This window comes from Globicephala melas, chromosome 15 (genome assembly GCF_963455315.2).
Source record: "Globicephala melas chromosome 15, mGloMel1.2, whole genome shotgun sequence".
NCBI lineage: Eukaryota > Metazoa > Chordata > Mammalia > Artiodactyla > Delphinidae > Globicephala > Globicephala melas.
The window spans coordinates 6,408,596-6,429,605 of NC_083328.1; the positions used below are offsets into that span (position 1 = coordinate 6,408,596).

Sequence of the window (21,010 nt, forward strand, 5' to 3'; positions counted from 1 at the left end):
TGCAGGCTAGACAGTAGTTGCCAAACTATCTTCTGGGGGGTCTTCAGTGCTGCTCCCAGAGCTAAAGTTCCTGCGGTAGAGGACTGTGTTCAGTAGCCTATGATAAACCATAATGGAAAAGAATATTTAAAAAAGAGAGAGAGAGAATATATATATATATATATATATATATATATATACACACACACACACATATATTATATATATGTATATATATACACACACATATGTGTATGTATGTATACATAAATACATGAATCACTTTGCTGTACAGCAGTAATTAACACATTGTAAATCAACTATACTTCAATAAAAAATAAAGTTTCTGTGGTGAAATGAACTTAAGAAATGGTGAATAAATACCCCTCCGAAAGAGTCATATAACACACTAATAGAGTAAAGGCTCAGAGAAACTAAGTAAAATAGGAAACTGACTGGGACACATTTATTCTCAATCCTGTTTGTACATCAGAAGCATCAGAAGAGTTTATTTTTAACCAATACAACAACTGGGTCCCATTCCATACCTGAAGAGATGAGAGACAGTCCAATATCAAGACCCAAAATAGAGGCAAAAAATTGTTAATCAGATGGGTAGAAGAGAAAAAATTTTTTCTCAGTAAAAGATGCAAGTTCTTTGCAATAATAAGTAGTGATGGAAACCAGAATGTGTCACCCCAAAATATGCCTCTTTGACATAAAAATCATTTTGAGCTGAAGGCAATTAAGAGGCAGCAAACCCAGAAACCCTAAAGGCAGGATATAAATTCTTCTTTTACCGGAGACAGACTCAGCCCAGAGGCAGTGCCAGAAGAATCTGCAAACACACACTGACCCATTTGTTTCCACACATAGAGTTACCCTCACACAGTCTGCCACCCTTGCAAGACTAAAACTGCTTACCTTTGTCCTATCATCTCTCCACAATTTTATTGTTCTTTGTCGAAGATACTATGAAAGCCAGAATTCTAAGCCAAGGCTTTGAGTTAGTATTCATTTTATGTTTCTCCTGCATGATGTGTTGCATGTGTTAAACTTTTTCTTGTTAATCTTTCTTTTCGTTAGAGTCCCAGCTGAAAACCTCAGATAAGCAGAGGCAAAGTTTTACCTCCGTTATAGTAGTATAAAGGGAGGCTTATAAAGGCCTTTTCTTTGAGAAAAGAGGAAAAGGTCTGGAATCACTGCCATCAGAAGATGTAAAAAGGAATTTAAGATCAAGCTTGTTTACCAAGCAGCCCAAAGAGCCTACTCGAAGTCAGAGAACAAGTCTTTGTAGCAGAACCAACCAAGCTGGTTCAACAGCCCAGAAAGAAGAGTGGAGGAAAGGTACTAATGAGTTTCCCAAGGACTGGAAATTAACAATGTAGGTATTGTCGACAAAAAACTAATCGATCTAAGAAGGAAATGGAAAATTTTATTCGAGCCAAATTTGAGGATTATAATCCAGGAAGAGTAGCTGAGAAAGCTCTGAGAACCATTCCACCCGTTAGAAGTCAAGGCACAGTTATACAAGTTTTTTGAGATGGGGGCTGTACATCAAATGACATATTAATGACAGTTTACATCGGATCTAAGCACCATGTGACCCCTTATCAAGAAGGAATGTTATCTTCGAGGGAGCTGTCCTGTTGATGCTAGGAGAATGCTGCTCTTTATGGTTGAGCAGGTATTTCTGCTGATGGGGGAGGTTTGGTCGATGCATAATGCAGACACACGATGCACAGTGCAGGGACACAGACCAATGGGCAGAGAAAATTTTTTTATGTTTAAATTTTTCTTGTCTTGCCATAAAATATGAATATTATTTCACAGTACTGAAGGAAGTCCTGATGGGCAAGTGTGTTAAATTCCTAAGTTCCACAAACTGGGTGGCTTAAAACAACAGAAATTTACTGTCTCACAGTTCTGGAGGCCAGAAGTCTGAAATGAGGGTGTTTGCAGGGCCATGATCCCTCAGAAGCTTCTAGGGGAGGATTCTTCTTTGCCTTTTCCAGCATCTAGCAGCCCCAGGCGTTCATTGGCTTGTGACAGCATAACTCCAGCCTCTCCCATAGCCATCTTCCCTCTGTGTCCTCACATCGCATTTCTGTGTAAGTGTATGTGTGTGTGCACAAAATTCCCTCTAAGGATACTAGTGATATTGGATTAGGTCCCACCCTAATGGCCTCATGTTAATTTCCAGATAAGGTCACATTCACAGCTAGGACTTCAACATATCTTTTTCTCTGGAGGACAGAATTCATTCAACTCATAACAGCAAGGATCTTGGAGAGTTAAGGAGAACTCAGCAGAAATCACTGAATGAGGGCGATTGCTCCAGCTGCAAAGGAAGACAAGCCAGGATGGGCTGGGACACAGGAAGGGGAGGAGGGATTAGGGAGGGTACTGGAAGTTTTGTAAGAAGCTGCCAGAAAGCCTATTGCAAGTCTGGGAGGAGACACATTAAAATGTTAGTGGTGGTGGGATTATCAATAACTTTAATTTTCTTCACGCTTTTTATATGTTCCAAAGTTTCTATAATAAGTACGTGATTTATAACCAGAGAGAAACATTCATTATTTTTCAAATAACTCTCCAGTAACAGTCACAAACCTCTGAGTGCATACAATCTAGCGCAGGAAGGTAAAGAGAGGAGGACACTCACACAGGGTAAAAACATGTAACAAAATAAAAACCTGAAACAAAGGCGTTGGAGACCACAATCAGCATTCAGTAAGTGCTCATGTAGGTGAGCGTAAGGTGAACGTAGAGTAGCAAAGACCAGGACTTTCCTCTCAGATCTAGATTCAATCCCAACATGCCCATTTGACAGCTGGGCAGGACTGAGCAAATTAATCTCAAGGTTTGTTTTTTCTTTTGTAAAGACAGGATTTTAATTTCCATCTCATTTCCATCTCTGTTGCAAGAGTCACGTGGGAGCATTATGTGAAGAGGCTAGCACAGTGTAAATACTTAACAAGGGTTTCCCAACATTTTCAGGATGACGTTAATAACCTTGTGCACACAGTATACGACTCTGACGAATGGAGAGCATAATGAACCCTTGAGGGCAGAGACACGGTCAGGTGAAGAGTAACAACACGGGCAGAGCAGGGGAAGACTGCCTCAATTTTCCAATCCAAGAAGTGAGGAATATCAGTACTTACTGGAAAGAAGAGGAATTACATGACTAAACAGAAAGGGATTCTATAAAGCGGTCAAATTTCAGGAAGAAAAGTGAGACAGGCCTGTACTGTGAGATGTCCAAGCTATGTGCCTAGAGCACCGGTTAGGATACGAGACAGGCCTGTACTGTGAGGTGTCCAAGCTATGCGCCTAGAGCACCGGTTAGGATACTTCAGCCTGCAAGTGGCCAGAAGGCAACTAGACTGCCTTATACAATAAAGAAGCAATAATCTCATATAACAAGAAATTCATGATTAGGGAAATTCCGACCATTTCATGATGCCAACAAAGACCACATTTCTCCTCCTTTTTCCACGGTTACTGTGCTCCTCTCAGTTCCAGTATACCTACTAACATCAGGAGAGGGGCTGTGTCTTCCCAAACATCTCTTTCTAAAAAGCTAAAAAACTTTCCTCAGAGGCACCTTGGAGAATTTCTCACCCCGCCTCGCTGGCCAGAAGCCCCTGCTATGGGCCTGTGTCTCCCTGAGGCATGTGGAGGGCACATCCTGAGCAGTGCATTTAGGAAGAACCAGAGGAGAAGGAGAGAAAGTGGGCCAAGTGGCTACTGGAGAGATACCCAGCAGGGTCTCCCACATCTGTCTACGCACATGATGTCCAGGGGGGCTGAACAAAATGTGAAGTTGGAATCTGAATGGACAGAATTGAGGGACCACCCAGGATGGATTTATATATGAAGTCAAAGATGAGGGCCAAGGGATGTATGTCCCAGGGCTGGGGCACAAGGCAAAGATTCTTGGGCAGGAGAAGAACAGCCTCATTTCCCGCCAGTTGCTGGTGGGATGACTAAAGATGCTAATGGACTCAACCAGAAAAACGGCCGGAGACGTGAGATGGAAGGACAGGAAAAAGTGTACAGGTGTTCTCCATCCGCAGCACTGTAGAATGAGATTTCCCCAGCCCTGTGATCTAGGAAAACTCCCACCCGGTGAAGAGCTGGCTCTAGCTTGGTAGGCCTCACAGAGATGTCTGTCAGGGGCCAATAGCCAGCAGAACTCCAACAAAGAGCCCAGATTCCCATGCGGGGGGACATTGTTGAACCACCAGTAATCCCCATGATGTCCTCCCGACACAACCCCACAGCAACCTCCAGGCTACCTTGGTGCTCAACTTCCCAGTAATGTTTCCCTGAAGTGAAAACGTTTTTTCCCAAAACGCAGGGTAAGTGCTGAAATCTCTCCACAAAGTCTGCGGTCCTCTGAGGATTCTTCCATCCAGTAAAGTAGCTCCACGCGGTAGAAAACAGTGGCCAAGAACTGGCTGATTCTCCATTTTTCACATATCTCCCTTCCTGGGAGAAGACAAGTTTGGGATAAGCAGTGTCCTCAGCTAGATTTACAGCCACTGCAGAGAAAATGAGAGCTGAGATCAATAATGCAAGAGCTTACCACCAACCCTCCTCCAGAAACACCCGTCTGTTCCAGCTTCAGTGCCATCCTTCTCCTATCACATACTGTTAGGGATAAGACGACTCATTGTCCTTCAACTGACCGTCAGCTGGGCCTAACAGGCCATAGTGTGTGTTAGTAACCTGAAATCTTCATTCCCCTTCTGCTTTCAAAGACTATGATCTAGAAAATGGGGAGCCCATTATTTCATGGCCCCAAGTCTTCACCACCAGCATAAAATTTGGAGAAACAGTAACAAATACTGCCTTGTTGAATCAGGACCAGAACCAAAGCTGTCGACTGGCTGGTTCTTTGTACAGGAACACACAGATATCATCACTAACAAGGTATCTCTTTACTGATTCCAGCTGTTCACTGGGCATCTCTGCAAGCCTCCAGCAGGTAACTCAAAACCAAATTCAGAGCATCCCAAGTCCCCTTCCACTCTCGAGACTAATCCTCCCTCACATGCAGACTTCTTGTTTTCTATGTTCTCTAGGGTCGAGTAATATTAGCTCCACCCAAACACTCACATTTGGAAATCTTAAGGTTATTTGATTCTTCTTTCCCTCTGACCCTCGGTGGCTAATTAATCACCAAGTCCTATCAATTCTACCTCTGAAATACCACTCAGATTCTTTTCTTCCTCTCCTTTCCCATCGCCATTGTCTTCACTCGGACCTTCTGCATCTTTCACTGTAACTGTGTCTATAACTTCCTCCCTGGCCTGCCTCCAACTTCTCTTCCCTCCCAGACTCTCCATGTCTCTTTAGTTTGCTGAGAGTTGTGTTTTCTTTTGTTTTGTTTTTTTAATCAGAAATGAATGTTAGATTTTTTTTTTTATTTAGCATCATCATTGGAGTATAATTGCTTTACAATGTTGTGTTAGTTGCTGCTGTATAACAAAGTGAATCAGCTATACATATACATATATCCCCATATCCCCTCCCTCTTGCGTCTCCCTCCCACCTTTCTAGGTGGTCACAAAGCACTGAGCTGATCTCCCTGTGCTATGCGGCTGCTTCCCACTAGCTATCTATTTTATGTTTGGTAGAGTATATATGTCAGTGCCACTCCCTCACTTCATCCCAGCTTACCCTTCCCCCTCCCCGTGTCCTCAAGTCCTGAATGTTAGATTTTGACAAGGACTTTTTCTGCAACTACTAGGTGATCAAATAGTTTTCCTTTTTTTAATTTGCTAACGTCGTGAATTATATTGACTTTCAAATGTTAAACCAAACCTGCTTTTCTACAATAAACCCCATTTGGTTGTGATGTATTATACATTGTTGAATTCAAGTTGCTAAAATTTTCTTTAGAATTTTTCTATGTTCATGAGGGACACTGATCTATTCTCTTCTCTTATAATGTCTTTGTCTGATTTTACTATCATGGTAATGCAGGCCTCATAGAACAAACTGGGAATAGTCTCTTCAATTTTTTGTTAAGAGTTTACGTAGAATAAATATTTTTTAAACGTTTGGTGAAATCACCAGTGAAGCCATTTGGGAAGGTTTCTAACACGAATTTCTTTAATAGAAATAAGGTTATTCCAGCTATCTATTTTTTCTTGAGTCAGCTTTAGTCACTTGAGTCTTTTAAGGACTTTGTCCATTTCATCTATATTGTCTGACATATCAGCATAAAGTTGCTTGTAATATTCCCTTATTATCCTTTTAATATCTATAGAATTTGTAGTGATGATGCCTCTCTCATTCTTAATACTAGTGATGTATCTGGTCATTCTGCTTAAAGTATCTCAATAAAATTGATATTCTCAAAGAAAGAGCTTTTGGTTCCACTAACATTTCTTTTGTTTTCTGTATTCTATTGCAATGATTTATGCTCTGATTTTTATTATTTCCATTCTTCCATTTTGGGGGGCTTTATTTGCTCTTCTTTTTCTAGTGTCTTAAGGTAGATACAGATGTCACTGATTTAAGAACTTTCTTCTTTTATAATATAGGTGATTAGTGCTATACATTTCCCTGTGTCGCTTTAGCTGTATCCCACAAATTCTGAAATGTTGTGTTTTCCTTTTCATTCAGTTCAAAGTATCAACACTCTCTACTTCCCTTTTGATTTCACCTTTAATTCATGGGTTATTGAGAAGTGTGTCATTTAGTTTCCTAACATTTGGGGAACTTCCAAGGATTTTTTTTTTTAACTGATTTCGAACTCAAATGCATTGGGGTCAGAGAACACACTTTGTATGGCTTGAATCCTTTTGAATACTGAGATATGTCTCATGGCCCCACCCTGTTCTACCTTAGAAAATGTTCCATGTACAGTCAAAAAGAATATGTACTCTGTTTTTGTTTGGGGCAGTATTCTGTAAATAACAGGGTGGTCAAGTTGGTTGACACTGCTATTCAAATTCATAGTGTTATTCAGTCTACTATATCCTTACTGATTTTCTGCCTACTTGTTCTAAAAATTATTTTTAAAAGGTACTGAAAATTCCAGCTATAATTGTGGATTTGCCTGTTTCTCCTGGCAGCTCTATTAATTTTTGCTTAATATATTTTGAAGCTCTGTTATTAGGTGTATAAATGTTTAGAACTGTTATGTCCTCCTGATAAAACGACTCCTTAATCATTAGCACTTGACTTTATCTCTGGTAATAGTCCTTGCTCTGAAATCTTCTTGATATTAATATAACCATTCCAGACTTCCTTTGACTAACGTTAGCATGGTATAGCTTTTTCCATTGTTTTACTTTTAAAATATATGGGTCTTTATATTTAATGTGCGTTCCTTGCAGCATATAGTTGGGTCTTGCTTTTTTTTTATCCAATCCAACCAGTCTCTCCCTTCTGATTAGGACCATTTATACTTAATATGATTATTAATATGATTAGGTTTGTGTCTATCATCTTGTTATGTTTTCTATTTGTCCTATTCTTTTTTCCTCTTTTTTGCCTTCTTTCTGATTAACCAAGTATTCTTATGATTCCACTTCATCTCCTTTGTTGACTTATTAGTTACAACTCTTTTATCTTAGTGATTGCCATAAGGTTTATAATATACACCTTTAACTTAACAGCCTACCTTCAAGACATATTATACCACTTCACATATAAGAATTGTATAATACGGACTTACCTGGTGGTCCAGTGGTTAAGAATCCACCTTCCAATGCAGGGAATATGGGTTCGATCCCTGGTCGGGGAACTAAGATCCCACATGCCACAGGGCAACTAAGCCCGTGCACTGCAACTACTGAGCCCACGTGCTCTAGAGCCCACGCACCACAACTAGAGAGAAGCCCGCTCGCCTCAATGAAGCGCCTGCACACCGCACTAAGACCCGACACAGCCAAATAAACAAATACTTTAAAACAAAGAACTATGTAATGGTATACTTCTATTTCTCCCCTCCCAACGTTCATGCTATTATTGTTGTGCATTTTACTTGTAAATACGTTATAAACTCTATAATATGTTCTTTTCTGTCTGTTTAAACAGTCAATTACTGTATTTGTCAGGGTTCTCCAGAGAAACAGAACCAATAAGATGTACGTGTATAGAGAAAGAGATTATATGGAATTGTTTCATGTAATTATGGTGACTGGCAAGTCCAAATCCACTGTGTGTGACAGAAGGCTTACAACCCAGGGAAAAGTGATGTTCCAGTTCAAAGGCCACAAGGCAGGAAGAACCAAAGCTGCAGATGGAGTCCTAAGGCAGTCTGCTGTAGAATTCCCTCTTGTTCAGGGTGAAAAGTCAGCCTTTTGTTCTATTCAGGACTGCAACTGATTAGATTAGGCCCACCAGCATTATGGAGAGCAATCTGCTTTACTCAAGTTTCCTGGGGTTTTTTTTTTTTGCAGTACGCGGGCCTCTCACTGTTGTGGCCTCTCCCGTTGCGGAGGACAGGCTCTGGACGTGCAGGCTCAGCGGCCATGGCTCACGGGCCCAGCCGCTCCACGGCATGTGGGATCCTCCCAGACCGGGGCACGAACCCGTGACCCCTGCATCAGCAGGAGGACTCTCAAACCACTGTGCCACCGGGGAAGCCCAAGTTTCCTGATTTAAATATTAATCTCATCCCAAAACACTCTTACTGTCACAATAACACCTGAAATAATGTTTGACCAAATATCTGGGCACCTTGTGCCCCAGTCAAATTAACACATAAATTAGCCATCCCTATTACCTTTTAATGAGATTTAAGTAATGACAGAAGTACATATTTCTTTATGTCATTACCATTTCAGAAAATGTTTTACTCCTTTGTGTAGATCTGACTTCCATCTGGTATCATTTTCCTTCTGCTTAAAGGACTTCCTCTAACATTTCTTGCAGTGTTGGTCTGATAAACTCTTTCTGGTTTTGGATATCAGCAAACATCTTTGTTTCACTTTGTTTTTGAAGGGTATTTTTGCCAGGAATAAAAGTCTGGGTTAACAGTTATTTTCTTTCATTCCTTTAAAGATTTTGTTCACTTGCATTGCTTTCAATGAGTAATGTGATGTCATCTTTATCTTTGTTCCACTGTAACATGTCCTTTTCAACTTGCTGCATTTAAAATTTTCTCTTTATCACTGGTTTTGGTGTAGTTTTCATCATGCTTAGGATTTGCTGAGTTTCTTGGATCTGTGTACTTATAGTTTCCATCAACTTTGGGAAGTTGTCGGTCATTATTTCTTCAAATGTTTTTTCTGTCTAATCCCCATCCCACTCTTCTCCCTGAGGGGTACCAGTGACCAGACACAAGGCTGCATGAAAATGACCCACAGCTCACTGATGCTATTTTCATTTTTTAAGTTTTTTTCTCTGTGTTTCATTCTGCATAGTTTCCACTGCTCTATCTTTTCAAGCTCACTAAGCTTTTCTTCTGCAATGACCCATTAACCCCAACCAGCTTGTTCTTCATCTCAGTTACAGTAGTTTTCATCTCTAGAAGTTTGTCTGAGATTTTTTTATATCTTCCATGTCCCCATATGCCTCTTTACAAAATAGCTACAATAACTGTATTAATGTTCTTCCATGCTTATTCTAGCGTCCAGGTAAATCCTGGATCAGTTTCAATTGATTATTCTCCTCATCATGGGTCACGTTTTCCTATCTTTTTGCCTGCCTAGTAAACTTTGATTGGATGCCAGGCATTGTGGTCTTACATTGTTGGGTACTCATTTTTTAAATTCCTATCCATCTTGTTGAGCTTTGTTCTGGGATGCAGTTACTTGGAAATAATTTCATCCTTTTGGGTCTTATTTCATGATTTGTAAAGTGGGTCCAAAGCAGTGCTCAGTGTAGGGTTAATTATTCCCCACTAATGAGGCAAGATTTTCCTGAGTACTCTACCCAGTACCCCACAAATTAAGAGTTTTCCAGAGGCTGGTAGGAACAGGCATTGTTCCTGGCCCTGTGTGAGCACCAGGAACTGTTTCTTCTACTCATTTTGGAAATTTCCTTCCTCAAACTCGGTTAGTTCTTCACAAGCATGTACTGATCAGCATTCTGCTGAATGTTCACGGCGTGTCTCTGTAGATCACCTGGGTTCTCTCTCTGTCCAGCTCTCTCCTCTCCAGTACTCTGTCCAGTGCTCTGTAAACGCTCAGTGCTTTGTTCTCCCTGGACTCTCAGCTCCACTCCTCAACTCAGGAAGTCCACCTGGCTCCACCTCTGTTACCCTCTCTGAGGTGGGCTGGAAACTCTCTCAAGGCTGTAGGCTGGGGCCATCATAGAGCGCACCTCATTTGTTTCACATTTCCCATGGATCACTGGCCTTCACTGCCTGAGGTCCAGTGTTTTAAAAACTGCTGCTTTATGTATTGTCTGTTTTGGGTTTGTTTTGTTTTTTTTTTTGGTCAACTAAGTTTCAGGAGTAAATCCAGGCCCTGTTACTGCATTTTAGCTGGAAGTAGACATCCACAACATGATGCTTAATCAGGTACATGCACATGAGAATTGAGTGCATACCTTTACATCACGTACATGCCTTGGTACTTCTCTGGAGATCTAATAAGTTTATCTTCAGTCTTTCCTACACTCATCTTCTCAAACTCAGTTCCTGCCTTTCCCCATATGCACCTTATGGTTGAGTCACATCAGATACCCTCTCCTCCATTTTCTCCACACCTTAGCTCATGCTGCCGCCTCTGCCTGGAACAGGATTCCCTCATTTTCCACTTGGCAAACTGATACTCATCCTTCAAATTCCCAAACAACTGTCATCACCTCTGCTGTGAAAACTTTCCCACTTCACCCCCAACAGAGGTCTTCCTCTGTAGTTTTGCAGTATTTTATTCATACCACTGATAAACACTGGATCCCACTGTATTACAGTAAAGTGATACGTGTCTGTCTCTCCAATTTGTAAGCAAATAGGTCTTTTTCTTTTTGTATCACAAGTACCTTATAACACACAGTATGTGTTAAATGGATGTTTCTTGAATGAAGCATATATCCATTTATTCCTAAGTACTTATTACCATTTTCCTGGCCCTCCTGTCAGCTGCATGCTCTGTTTTCTCTTTCCTTTCCAGACTTCTCTCGTTCATTCTCTGAGCTCCAACTCCCAGAAATTCTGCTCACCTTGAAATCGCTTCAGCATTTCCTTCATCATTGGTAGCCGGCACACAGTCTTCACCTTTAGAACTTCAAAGGAATAGTTCACATCCTGGTTCTCACACCTAAGAGAAGTGCAGAAGGCTGCTCTGCTTAGGAGACAACTAGGACACCCAAGACCCCCAACTCCCAACTGAAGGTTCAAATCCCAAAGCTCAGACTACTTCTCTCCCGCTCCTCCTGGCAAAAGTGAACAGTGGAACTCCTCCCCGACAACCCCCTCACGTCAACGTCCACACTGATCTATGGAGCCCAGGCCTCATTTCCCCTCTGCTTGGCCTGTATCTTTACCATTCTCCTCAAGCCCCCATAAGAAGGCAAGATTTTGTACCTGGTCAACACATCTTTTGGATTCTGTGAAGAGAAGAAAGAAATAAGTTATGTACCTTCCCCTAGAGATCTGTTACTCAACTTTGTGAGCAGGTATTTTTCTGTCAGTTGCTTTTATTAACGTCACATATGCTCTCATGCTGTCAAACCCAATGCATTAACACAATGTAGTCTTTGTTTCATGTGACCCCTCTGAACTATTTCACAATGTTGACCAATCCTTTCCTTGAAGCCCTCCTCTTTCTCCTTTGGCACTATGACATTAGCTCTCTCCTGGCTTTTTGCTTACCTCTCCGTCTACACTCTTTCAATCACAGACAAATGTTAGTGAGGATGTGGTGGGAATATAAAATGGGAAAAGGCAGTTTCTTTAAAAGTTGAATATAAATATAGCATACAGCCTAGCACAGAGAGAAATGAAAACATATGTCCACACAAAGAATGACAGACAAATGTTAAAGCAGCATCCTTCCTAATAACCAAAAGGTGGTAACAACCCAAATGTCCATCAACTGGTGAACAGATATAAAAATGTGGCATATTCTACAATGGAATACTATTCTGGAATTTAAAAAAGGGATGCAAATACAATACTAATATATGCTACAACATGAATGAACCTCAAAAACATTACACTAAATGAAAGAATCCATATACAAAAGAAATGTGTTATTTCAAAGATTCTGCTATAGTATATCTTTAGATATGAAATTGGAACTTCACTGCTCAAATTGTAAAAGTTCTAGACAGTTCTTGGAATCTAAGTATCTCATATTACCTGAGCTCATCAGGCCTAAATTTCACATTAATTTCCTTTGAAAGATGAATTTTTGACTCTTTAATTGTATAATAAAAATAATAACACAACAGCAACACAGAGAAAACACGTCTTCTACTAAACCCACTCACCAGGAAGGACATTCAGTTCTAAAGGCAAGAGGGAGTTCAGTTAGGGATGTTAAATAACAACTCTGTAAAGACAAAGACTACGCCCTTCCCTGCCGGTCTCACCTGGAGCAGCTCCAGGGTGGAGCTCTGGCTCTTCTCCCCCACCTCGAAGATGAGCTTCTTCATGGAAGTGATCATTTGATTGAGCCTTAATGTGTTCTCATTCTGTTTCTTCTTTGTCTCTTCTTCTTCTTGGCTCAGTCTCTTAAGAAACAATTGCTCTTCTTCAGCCAGGAAGACGTGCAGCTTTGCAAACTCCGCACTGACTCTCGTTCGCTTATTCTTCATCTTCTCCTATAGCCACAGGGGACTAGCTCAGTCCTTGTTCTGCCTGGTCCTTCCTCCTAAATTCCTTGCACATGACTCCCTAACAACCCATGATCCTTCCATCCAAATCACCTCCTCCAGAAAAGTCCCTGCCCAGCGCTCACAAATTTCCCTACTCCCTTCTTTACATCTACTTGGTATCTTTGTACTAGTCTATATAGTATTAGTTCATTCTTTGTAACATCTGAGTCTCTGCTATGATAGCAATGCCTTGTTTGTACACTTTTTAAACTAAAATGCACTTGCATATCTATTATTTAATTTAGCCCTCAGATCACCTACCATTTAGTTAAATCTTAGATGTGCACATGTGCGCCCACATCATGCCTCCCAACTAGACTAGCATCTCTGGAAGCAAAGTCCATTTGCTTTCCACAGTGCCACAGACCCAAATCAACTCCAATGTAGGAAGCCAACCTAGGGAGAAAGCAGGAAAGAAAGGAACACTACCCTTGAGATATGAGGATGAAGTGTGTAGAACTCATGTTGCCCAAAGACACAGGTCAGTAGAGGTAGATTCTTCCTGTTCTATCACCTTATGTGAAAGGGGCCTAACAACTGGTGAGATCCACAAGCTCTTCCCAGCGAAAGCCCTTGAGCGGCCTCAGACTGAAAGGACTCAAGGGCAAGAAATACCCAACCAACTTCTGCTCTTACCTTCCACTCTGCAGCATTCTTCACTTCCATGTCCTGTAAATGCATGGCTTTATTCATCTTGGCTGTCAGACTATGTTGAGTCTTCAGAAGTTTTTCCTGTCAGCAGAAACACGCATAAGTAAGAAATCATCTCTCCCAGCATCTTCCTTGTTCAAGAGCTAAAAGTCACCTAATTCAAACAGGGGATGAGATTGAGAAAATGCTGAAGATGACTACAGGCTAATGCATAAGAATTATTCTGGGGCTTCCCTGGTGGCGCTGTGGTTGAGAGTCCGCCTGCCAATGCAGGGGACACGGGTTCGTGCCCTGGTCCGGGAAGATCCCACATGCCGCGGAGTGGCTGGGCCCGTAAGCCATGGCCGCTGAGCCTGAGCATCCGGAGCCTGTGCTCCACAACGGGAGAGGCCACAACAGTGAGAGGCCCGCATACCACAAAAAAAAAAAAAAAAAAAAAAGAATTATTCTGTTCTAAAATCATCATAATACAATATAGAGTATGCCTATTAAATAGACAAAAATTTAAAATTGTTAGAAGATTAATAAATGCCTAGTCCTGGCAAGGGAAGAGGCCTCTGGCACCATAATAGTAGGAGAGTAAAGGTCCCATCTTTTTGAAGAGCAACTGGAAGGATTTAACGAAATTTAAAATATGCATAATCCTATTTCTAATAATATCCAACAAAAAAACACTAGCAAAAATAATATGTATAGGAATGTTAACTGCAGCATTATTCACTACCCATCAATGTGAAATCATTAAATTATGGTATATTGATACTCTACATCAATTTCAGGTAGCTCTCTATATGATTCCGTTTTGAAAAGAACAAATATACATGTGTCTGTGCAAGTGTGTGCGTTTGTATCTGAACAGAGGGAAAATCCGGAAGGGTATATACCTAAGTATTATTAACACTGCTTATCTCTGGGGAATAGGAATGGCTTGAAAGTTGGAGGGGGAGGACTAGAAATTTTATAAATCTCTGTTTTGTTTGAATTTCTACAAGAGGCACATATCTTTTTATAATTAGAAAAAAACAAATAAGCTATTAAAAAAATTGAGTCGATCAGAAGGAACACAGTGGGCTGCAGAGGGGAAGCACCTAACAGCAGAATCTCAGGGATGACCTTAGAGACAGAGGCAGACAGGTAAGAGACACGCACAAATCACTGTCAAATCTGATGTACGTGTGAAGGCTGTCATGAGATAAATAGCTCCTTTGAATGTGACGAAGATTTTTCTTTAAGCTTTCAAATATATTTGAAATAGAACTTTTCAGTTTTTAAAAGCCCTTAACAATTTTCAGTATGTATGAATTTTCCTGTTTCATTACCTAAGCTTTTTTGTATCTTGCCACAGTTGGGCTCTTATAGTGGTCCCCTGAGTAAACTTGGTAACGTTCTGGGAGTAGAAAACTTCTTCCCTGCAATAACAGAGACTGCCACGAAGTGGCAGGACGGCAACACAAGCATTTCAAAGCTGGGTGGACGCACCAAAGTTTGAAAATCACTCTCTTCATTTAACATCAGACAATTGTGTGTATATAAAACTATAATAAAAGAGCAGACATTTATACCATGAAGACATTTGCTGACTTGTGATCATGTAGTTCAAACGACATGAAACTTCAAATCAGGTCTGAGTTTCAGTCTAGACCTTCACAAACTAGCTATGGATCTGTGGTCAAGTCAGCCTCACACATTTTCTGGGCCACAGCTGCCTTACCTAGAAGATGAAGACAACTAGACTAGATGGTCTTTTCTTAAACACCATCCCAGCACTTAGGTTCTGTGAATTTCAGTCACTGTAACCTCTGTATCCAATCCAAGCAGGGAGGTCTACCTCCAAAATACATATCAAATCTGCCTATCTGCCGTCCCCAGCCACCTCCTAGTTCAAGCCACCTCCTGTCTACACAACTACAATAACCTCATGACTGGGCTCCCTACTTCCAATCTTGTCCTTCTTTTATCCAGCGTCCACAGAGAAGCCAGCATAATCTTCTAAAGACCAGTCAGATCATGTCAGTCCCCTGCTTAAGATTCTCCATTGGCTTCCCGCATCACTAAGAAAATTCAAACACCTTGCGGTCCGACATAACCCCCCTCTTGTCTGCATCTCCCAGCTCGTGCTGCTTTCCCCCTTGCTCGTGATGCTTCAGGTGTACAGGTCTTTCAGTTCCATTGACAGGTCCTGCTCTTCCCTGCCTCACGGTCTTTGAATTTGCTATCCGCTGCCTGGGATGTTCTTCCCACAGTTCCTCAGATGGCTGATTCCTCATCCATCAAGTCTCAACTGAAATGTCATCTCCTCAGAGGAGGCTACCGTGTTCCCTTATTAAAGCCCGTGTCGCTTCTCTGGCACGGCACTATCTTTCTTTCACAGCACATATCATCATCTGCGGTCATTTACTTGTCCATGGTGTGCCTCTCACCCCCACCCCAGCCAGACTGTAAGCCCCATGGTCTTTTCACCACTGTCTGCCCAGTGCTGAGTCTGGTACTGTAGTACAGCAAGTGACACAAAACAGGTGGTTCAAGAAATACTGAGTATCTGTTAAATGAGTTAATAGCAATGAAGGGATTAGCTCCCAGAGTCACAGACTAAACATTGGCTTGAGGGAAAGAAGAGCTGTGCCTGGAAGCCTTTTCCAGGCAGAGTTTGCTCCCTGAAGCTTAGGACGCTATTCTCTTTCTCTGTTCTCTTTTTCTCTCCAACCACCAATGACTCCATTAAAGACAACTTCTGCTCTGAAAGATTTTTTTGAGATTCCCTCTGTGAAGATACTAAGACGTAGGTCCATGATCCTCTATCCTATCTGTACACTAGAATCACCTAGTGAATTTTTAAACAATGCTGATGCCAAGGGCCCCACCAACTGAATCAAACACTCGCAGGGGTTGGGGGGTAGTATTGCTTAAAAGTGCTTCCAGGTGTATACTGAGCCACTGGTGGGGCCCAAGAGGGTGAGCAGAGTGGACTAGGAATTCATCAAAGCAGGTCTCCTGGATGCAGTACTCAGGGGCTCAGATCCTCAGAGAAAGCATCTAGCACACCGTCTGCAGGGCTCAGGTGTGGGCATAGGATGGGGGATATTTTCCATGGATTTAGGGAACTCCAAATTTTTAAGTCACGGTGCACCCACCTGAGTATGTGCTTGCAATAGGATGGTGGAAACAGAATTGCTCCACCCAAGAGCAACTTAATGTTTTTCTAGCTAACTTGGGGTGGTGTGGAGATGGATAAACTGAGCAGCGATGAAGCAGAGGAGGGTGCAGAAAAAGACAGACAACGGGCAATTGTGCCTAATGACCTGACTCCGGAACACCTGGCCAGTCAACCTCATGACATTCAACCCTCCCCAGCGTTACTCTCACCCACTCCCTACCTGTTGGCCCGTTTTTGTTTAATCCTGAAATCCCACCTCTTCCGATTAGTCTTCTCAGTTAGATTAGCTGTAGCAGAGTGACAAGTGACACGGGCTATAGGAATTAGAGGAACTCAGTCCAAGCTTAGCCACTTCCTAGCTTCTGTGACCTTGGGTAAGTGGTCTCACATCTCTGGGCCTCAGCTGCCTCATCTACAAAATGGGGAAAACAGAATCCATTCAACAGGGCTGCTATGGAAATTTAAAAATTACTATACGAAAAATGCTTAGAACTGTCAGTGATGCATAAGTAATCAACACCTGATAGCTATCATTAATATTATGATTATTGCCAAAGGTTGAAGCTTTAAGGGTTATTTTCCCCTTTCATACCTAACGACTTACACTTGCCTCAGCCCTCCCCCATAAATTTTTTTGGGGGGTCTTTTGGGGTTTTTTTTTTCGGCCGTGCAGTGTAGCATGAGGGATCTTAGTTCCCAGACCAGAGATCGAACCCACGCTCCCTTCAGTGGAAGCGTAGAGTCTTAACCACTAGATCGCCAGGGAAGTCCCATATATTTTCTCTTCCATTTCTCTGATGGGTCCTTTCCATCTCTTTTGCTGGCTACTAAGCATTGGTGTTTCCCAAGCTTCTCTTCATGCCCCTCTTTTTTTTTTACCTTTTATGTGGTCCCTCCCGGAAAATCTAATCAGCTTACTTCTTCTAAGACTTCAAGGGTAGGCTGATGATTCTAATCTAAAATACTGTGTTTCTAGCTTCCTATACCCCTGCCTCCTGTCCCTCTTCCTTGGACTTCCTGTCACAGTTACTTTACTCTCAACATGTCCCAAATAAGCACCAGATATCCAGACTGCCGTCCTAGACTCCTCTCTCTCCCCGACCCATCAGTTCCCATTAGTCACAATGTCATTCAGCTCCAGGTCATCATAACTCCACGCCCTCCTCTTCTCCATCACCCCTGCCCTGCACTAATTCAGGCCCTTACTACCTCTTGCTTGAAGTAGTGCAACAGCAGCCCAATTGGTCTTCTCCATTCATCCCCGTGGATGCCACAATGAACTTTCTAAAACAAAAGAACTGATCATGTCATCTCGTGCCTTAAAATCCTTCAATGATCCCCATTCCCTGGAAGAGAAAGCTCAGTCTTCTCACTATGGTCAACAAGATCCCCCACAACATGAACCCTGCCTCTGTCTTCAGCCTCAACTCCCACCATCCTCCCTGCCATGCGCTACCCTCCTGAAGCACAGAGCGACCTCTGGTCTTCCTATTTATCACATGCTATTCCACGTTGCCACACTACTGAATATGCTGTTCCCTTGGCCTGAACATCCTCTCCCCTACCTTGCTGCACTCATCCGTCAAGAGTGGACTCATGTTCCACTCCTCTGTGAAGGCGATCCTCACTCCTGTCTGATCACTCTAACCTCAGACCTTCTGTGTGTTGGTACAAACGTCAATAACTCTCACACACACTGAAATTACAGGACTACATGCTTATGCCCCATACAAGACAAGGCCCATGTCTTTCTCATCAATTTACGTCCAGATTCTAGAGCAATGACTAGCATACAGGAAGCACCGATAAAGGTTACTGAATAAAAAAAACGAATGTACACTTTCTAGTCTAACTTTCCATCTGTTTCCTGTTTGTAGTCAGCTGATAAAACTGTACAGCATTTCACAGTTCACAGTACACTTTAACTTGTATCATTAAATTCATGTTTTCAACAAGTACTTACTAGATACCAATTCAGATGGAGACCACCGGAGTGACACCGTCAGTAATGGAAGGGGGTGGGGCTACTCTGGAAAGGATGATCAAGGAAGGTCTTCAAGCTAAAGTCTAAAAGGATCTAAAGGATGGAAGGTATGAGTAGAGAGTGAACAGGCTTGAAACAAAAGCAAGAATGCCAGTGTGGCTGGACCAGAATATGATAAACCGATTTACTTGACTGAAGCTTCTTAACCCATAAGATAAGGCAGAACAGATAATCTCCAAATTCAAACATTAAGTGATTTTCCCAATTGATGAAGGAAGCTAGTAAAATCCAGACTCATCCCTACAAGCCAGGTTTTTCCCAAATCATTAGTTGTCTATGACATCTGTAGGTATAAACCCGTACTGTCCAATACAGCATCCATTAGCCATGTGAGCTCCTGAAATGTGGATAGTCCGAACTGATGTGTGTAAATGTGAAGTACACAGATTTCAAAGACCTATCATGAAAAAAAAAAGGTAAAATATCTCATTGATCATTTTTTATATCAATCAATGTTGAATGAATGTTCATTGCAGCACTATTTACAACAGCCAGAGCATGGAAGCAACCTAAATGTCCATCAACAGAGGAACGGACAAAGATGTGGTACATACGTACAATGGACTATTACTCAGCCATAAAAAGGAACGAAATTGTGCCATTTGCAGAGGCATGGATGGACCTAGAGACTGACATACAGAGTGAAGTAAGTCAGAAAGAAAAAAATAAGTATCGTATATTATTGCATATATGTGGAATCTAGAAAAATAGTATAGATGAACTTATTTTCAAAGCAGAAATAGAGGCACAGACGTAGAGAACAAACGTATGGATACCAAGAGGGGAAGGGGGGTGGGATGAACTGAGAGATTGGAAATGACATATATACACTACTATGTATAAAATAGATAACTAATGAGAACCTACTGTATAGCACAGGGAACTCTACTCGGTGCTCTGTGGTGACCTAAATGGGAAAGAAATCCAAAAAAGAGGGGACAGATGTATCCGTATAGCTGATTCACTTTGCTGTACAGCAGAACCTAACACAACATTGTAAAGCAACTATACTCCAAAATGTATATGTGAAATCACACTATCTGTGCCCATCCAAGTCAGAGAACAGCTGTAAGAAGAACCTGAGTTCTCCATTTTCTGATTATATTTGGTTCATTTTCACAATAAAGAGGAAACAGAATGAGCTTTAAGAAAAAAAATCAATGTTGAATGATATTTTTGATAATTGGGTTAAATAAATTATTAAAATTAACATCACCTGTTTCTTTTTACCACTAGAAAAAATTTTAATAACATATGTGGCTCGTATTTTTGTTTCTATTGGACAGCACTGGTGTATAACCTCTCAGGATAACCGTCTTAAACTAGAAGCTCCCGGAAGCCAGTCCCTTGAAAATTCTGCGGTGATGACTGAGCCTTGCACCGGCCCTCCCAATCCCAGTTTTAACTCCAGCTCTGAGATCCGTGAGTAGCTTAACTTTTCTGAGCCTGGTGGGGACAGGATGGGGGTTCATGCTTCCAACGTGAACAGTAAACGTTCCCAGGCAATACCAGCAGCCCCGTAAGGGCCGGCTCACCCGGTAGCTCGCGAAGGCCTCGTCGACGGGGGCCATGGTGTGGGCCTGGTGCTCCTGGGACTCCCTGCACACCAAGCACACGAGCCGCTGATCGTCCTCGCAGAAGAGCCGCAGCGGCTCCCAGTGGCGGCCGCATAGGCCGTGGGGCGCGGGGCCCAGGCGCCGGCGCCGCATCCTCTCCGTCAGCCTGGCCAGGGCCCAGTTGGGCCGCATCGCAGCGGGCGCCGACGGCTGCCGGCACTCGGGGCAGGGAACCGGGCTGCCGCTCTGCGCCCAGCTGCGGCGCAGGCAGCCGCGGCAGAAGTTGTGGCCGCACTCGATGGACACCGGGTCCTCGAAATAGTCCAGGCAGATGGAGCAGGTCAGCTCCTCCTGGAAGTCCTCGGCCTCCATGCTGCTCCTCGGCCCCAGAGCCGGAGTCGTGGTTGGATGAGAGGTCTGCAGGCTGCGGGTGGTGGCCTTTGGACCCGCGGCCACCGCCTCCAGAGGGAGGGAAAAGTGCAGCCTCTTCCGGGGTTCGGCACCGAGCGGGGCCGCGCAACCGCCGGGCGGCGGCCCTTTCCCACGCGTACTGAGGCCGCCAACCCCGCGAACCTCCGGGTTTCCTCGCGAGGGCTGCGCGCTAGGCGTGACGGGACTGCGGCCTGCAACTGGACGAACAGTAGAGATGCGGAAGTCCCCCAAGAAGCCTAGAGAGGCCTCGAGGAGCCCGTAGTTCGGGGGACGCGCCGGAATGCGACGACTGCGCAGCTGCAGCAGCTGCTGAAGCAAAACGGTCAGGCGCTCATTAACTTCGTCTGGCCTTCAGGTTTGCGGGGTGAGGTCAATGTTCGCCGTCCGCTCCGGAAGATT

The 21,010-nt window shown here is 42.8% G+C and overlaps 1 protein-coding gene across 2 annotated transcripts; it reads right to left on the reverse strand.

Annotated features, from left to right (window-relative positions):
* Positions 1-418: 418 nt before the first annotated feature.
* On the reverse strand, positions 419-20,774 carry TRIM4 (tripartite motif containing 4). 2 transcript variants are annotated; one of them, XM_030846129.2, is made up of 7 exons: positions 20,159-20,774; positions 17,789-17,863; positions 13,411-13,506; positions 12,490-12,720; positions 11,480-11,502; positions 11,116-11,213; positions 419-4,529 (listed from the first exon to the last, which is right to left on the reverse strand). In XM_030846129.2, the coding sequence occupies exons 1-7, from the start codon at positions 20,549-20,551 to the stop codon at positions 3,943-3,945; spliced, it is 1,503 nt and encodes a 500-aa protein (XP_030701989.1). In that variant the 5' UTR covers positions 20,552-20,774; the 3' UTR covers positions 419-3,942. The 2 variants fall into 2 exon arrangements, with proteins under 2 accessions (XP_030701989.1, XP_030701988.1); XM_030846128.2 differs by lacking the exon at positions 17,789-17,863.
* Positions 20,775-21,010: the final 236 nt, after the last annotated feature.

Excerpts from the sequence above, each read along its gene's own strand:
- TRIM4 (XM_030846129.2), bottom strand. The coding sequence starts at position 20,551 with ATGGAGGCCGAGGACTTCCAGGAGGAGCTGACCTGCTCCATCTGCCTG. Across the intron at positions 13,507-17,788 it reads TGCACTACTTCAAGCAAGAG|GAAAAACTTCTGAAGACTCA; the intron begins GTAGTAAGGGCC and ends TTCTGCTGACAG. Across the intron at positions 11,214-11,479 it reads CCAAAAGATGTGTTGACCAG|GTGTGAGAACCAGGATGTGA; the intron begins GTACAAAATCTT and ends CACTTCTCTTAG.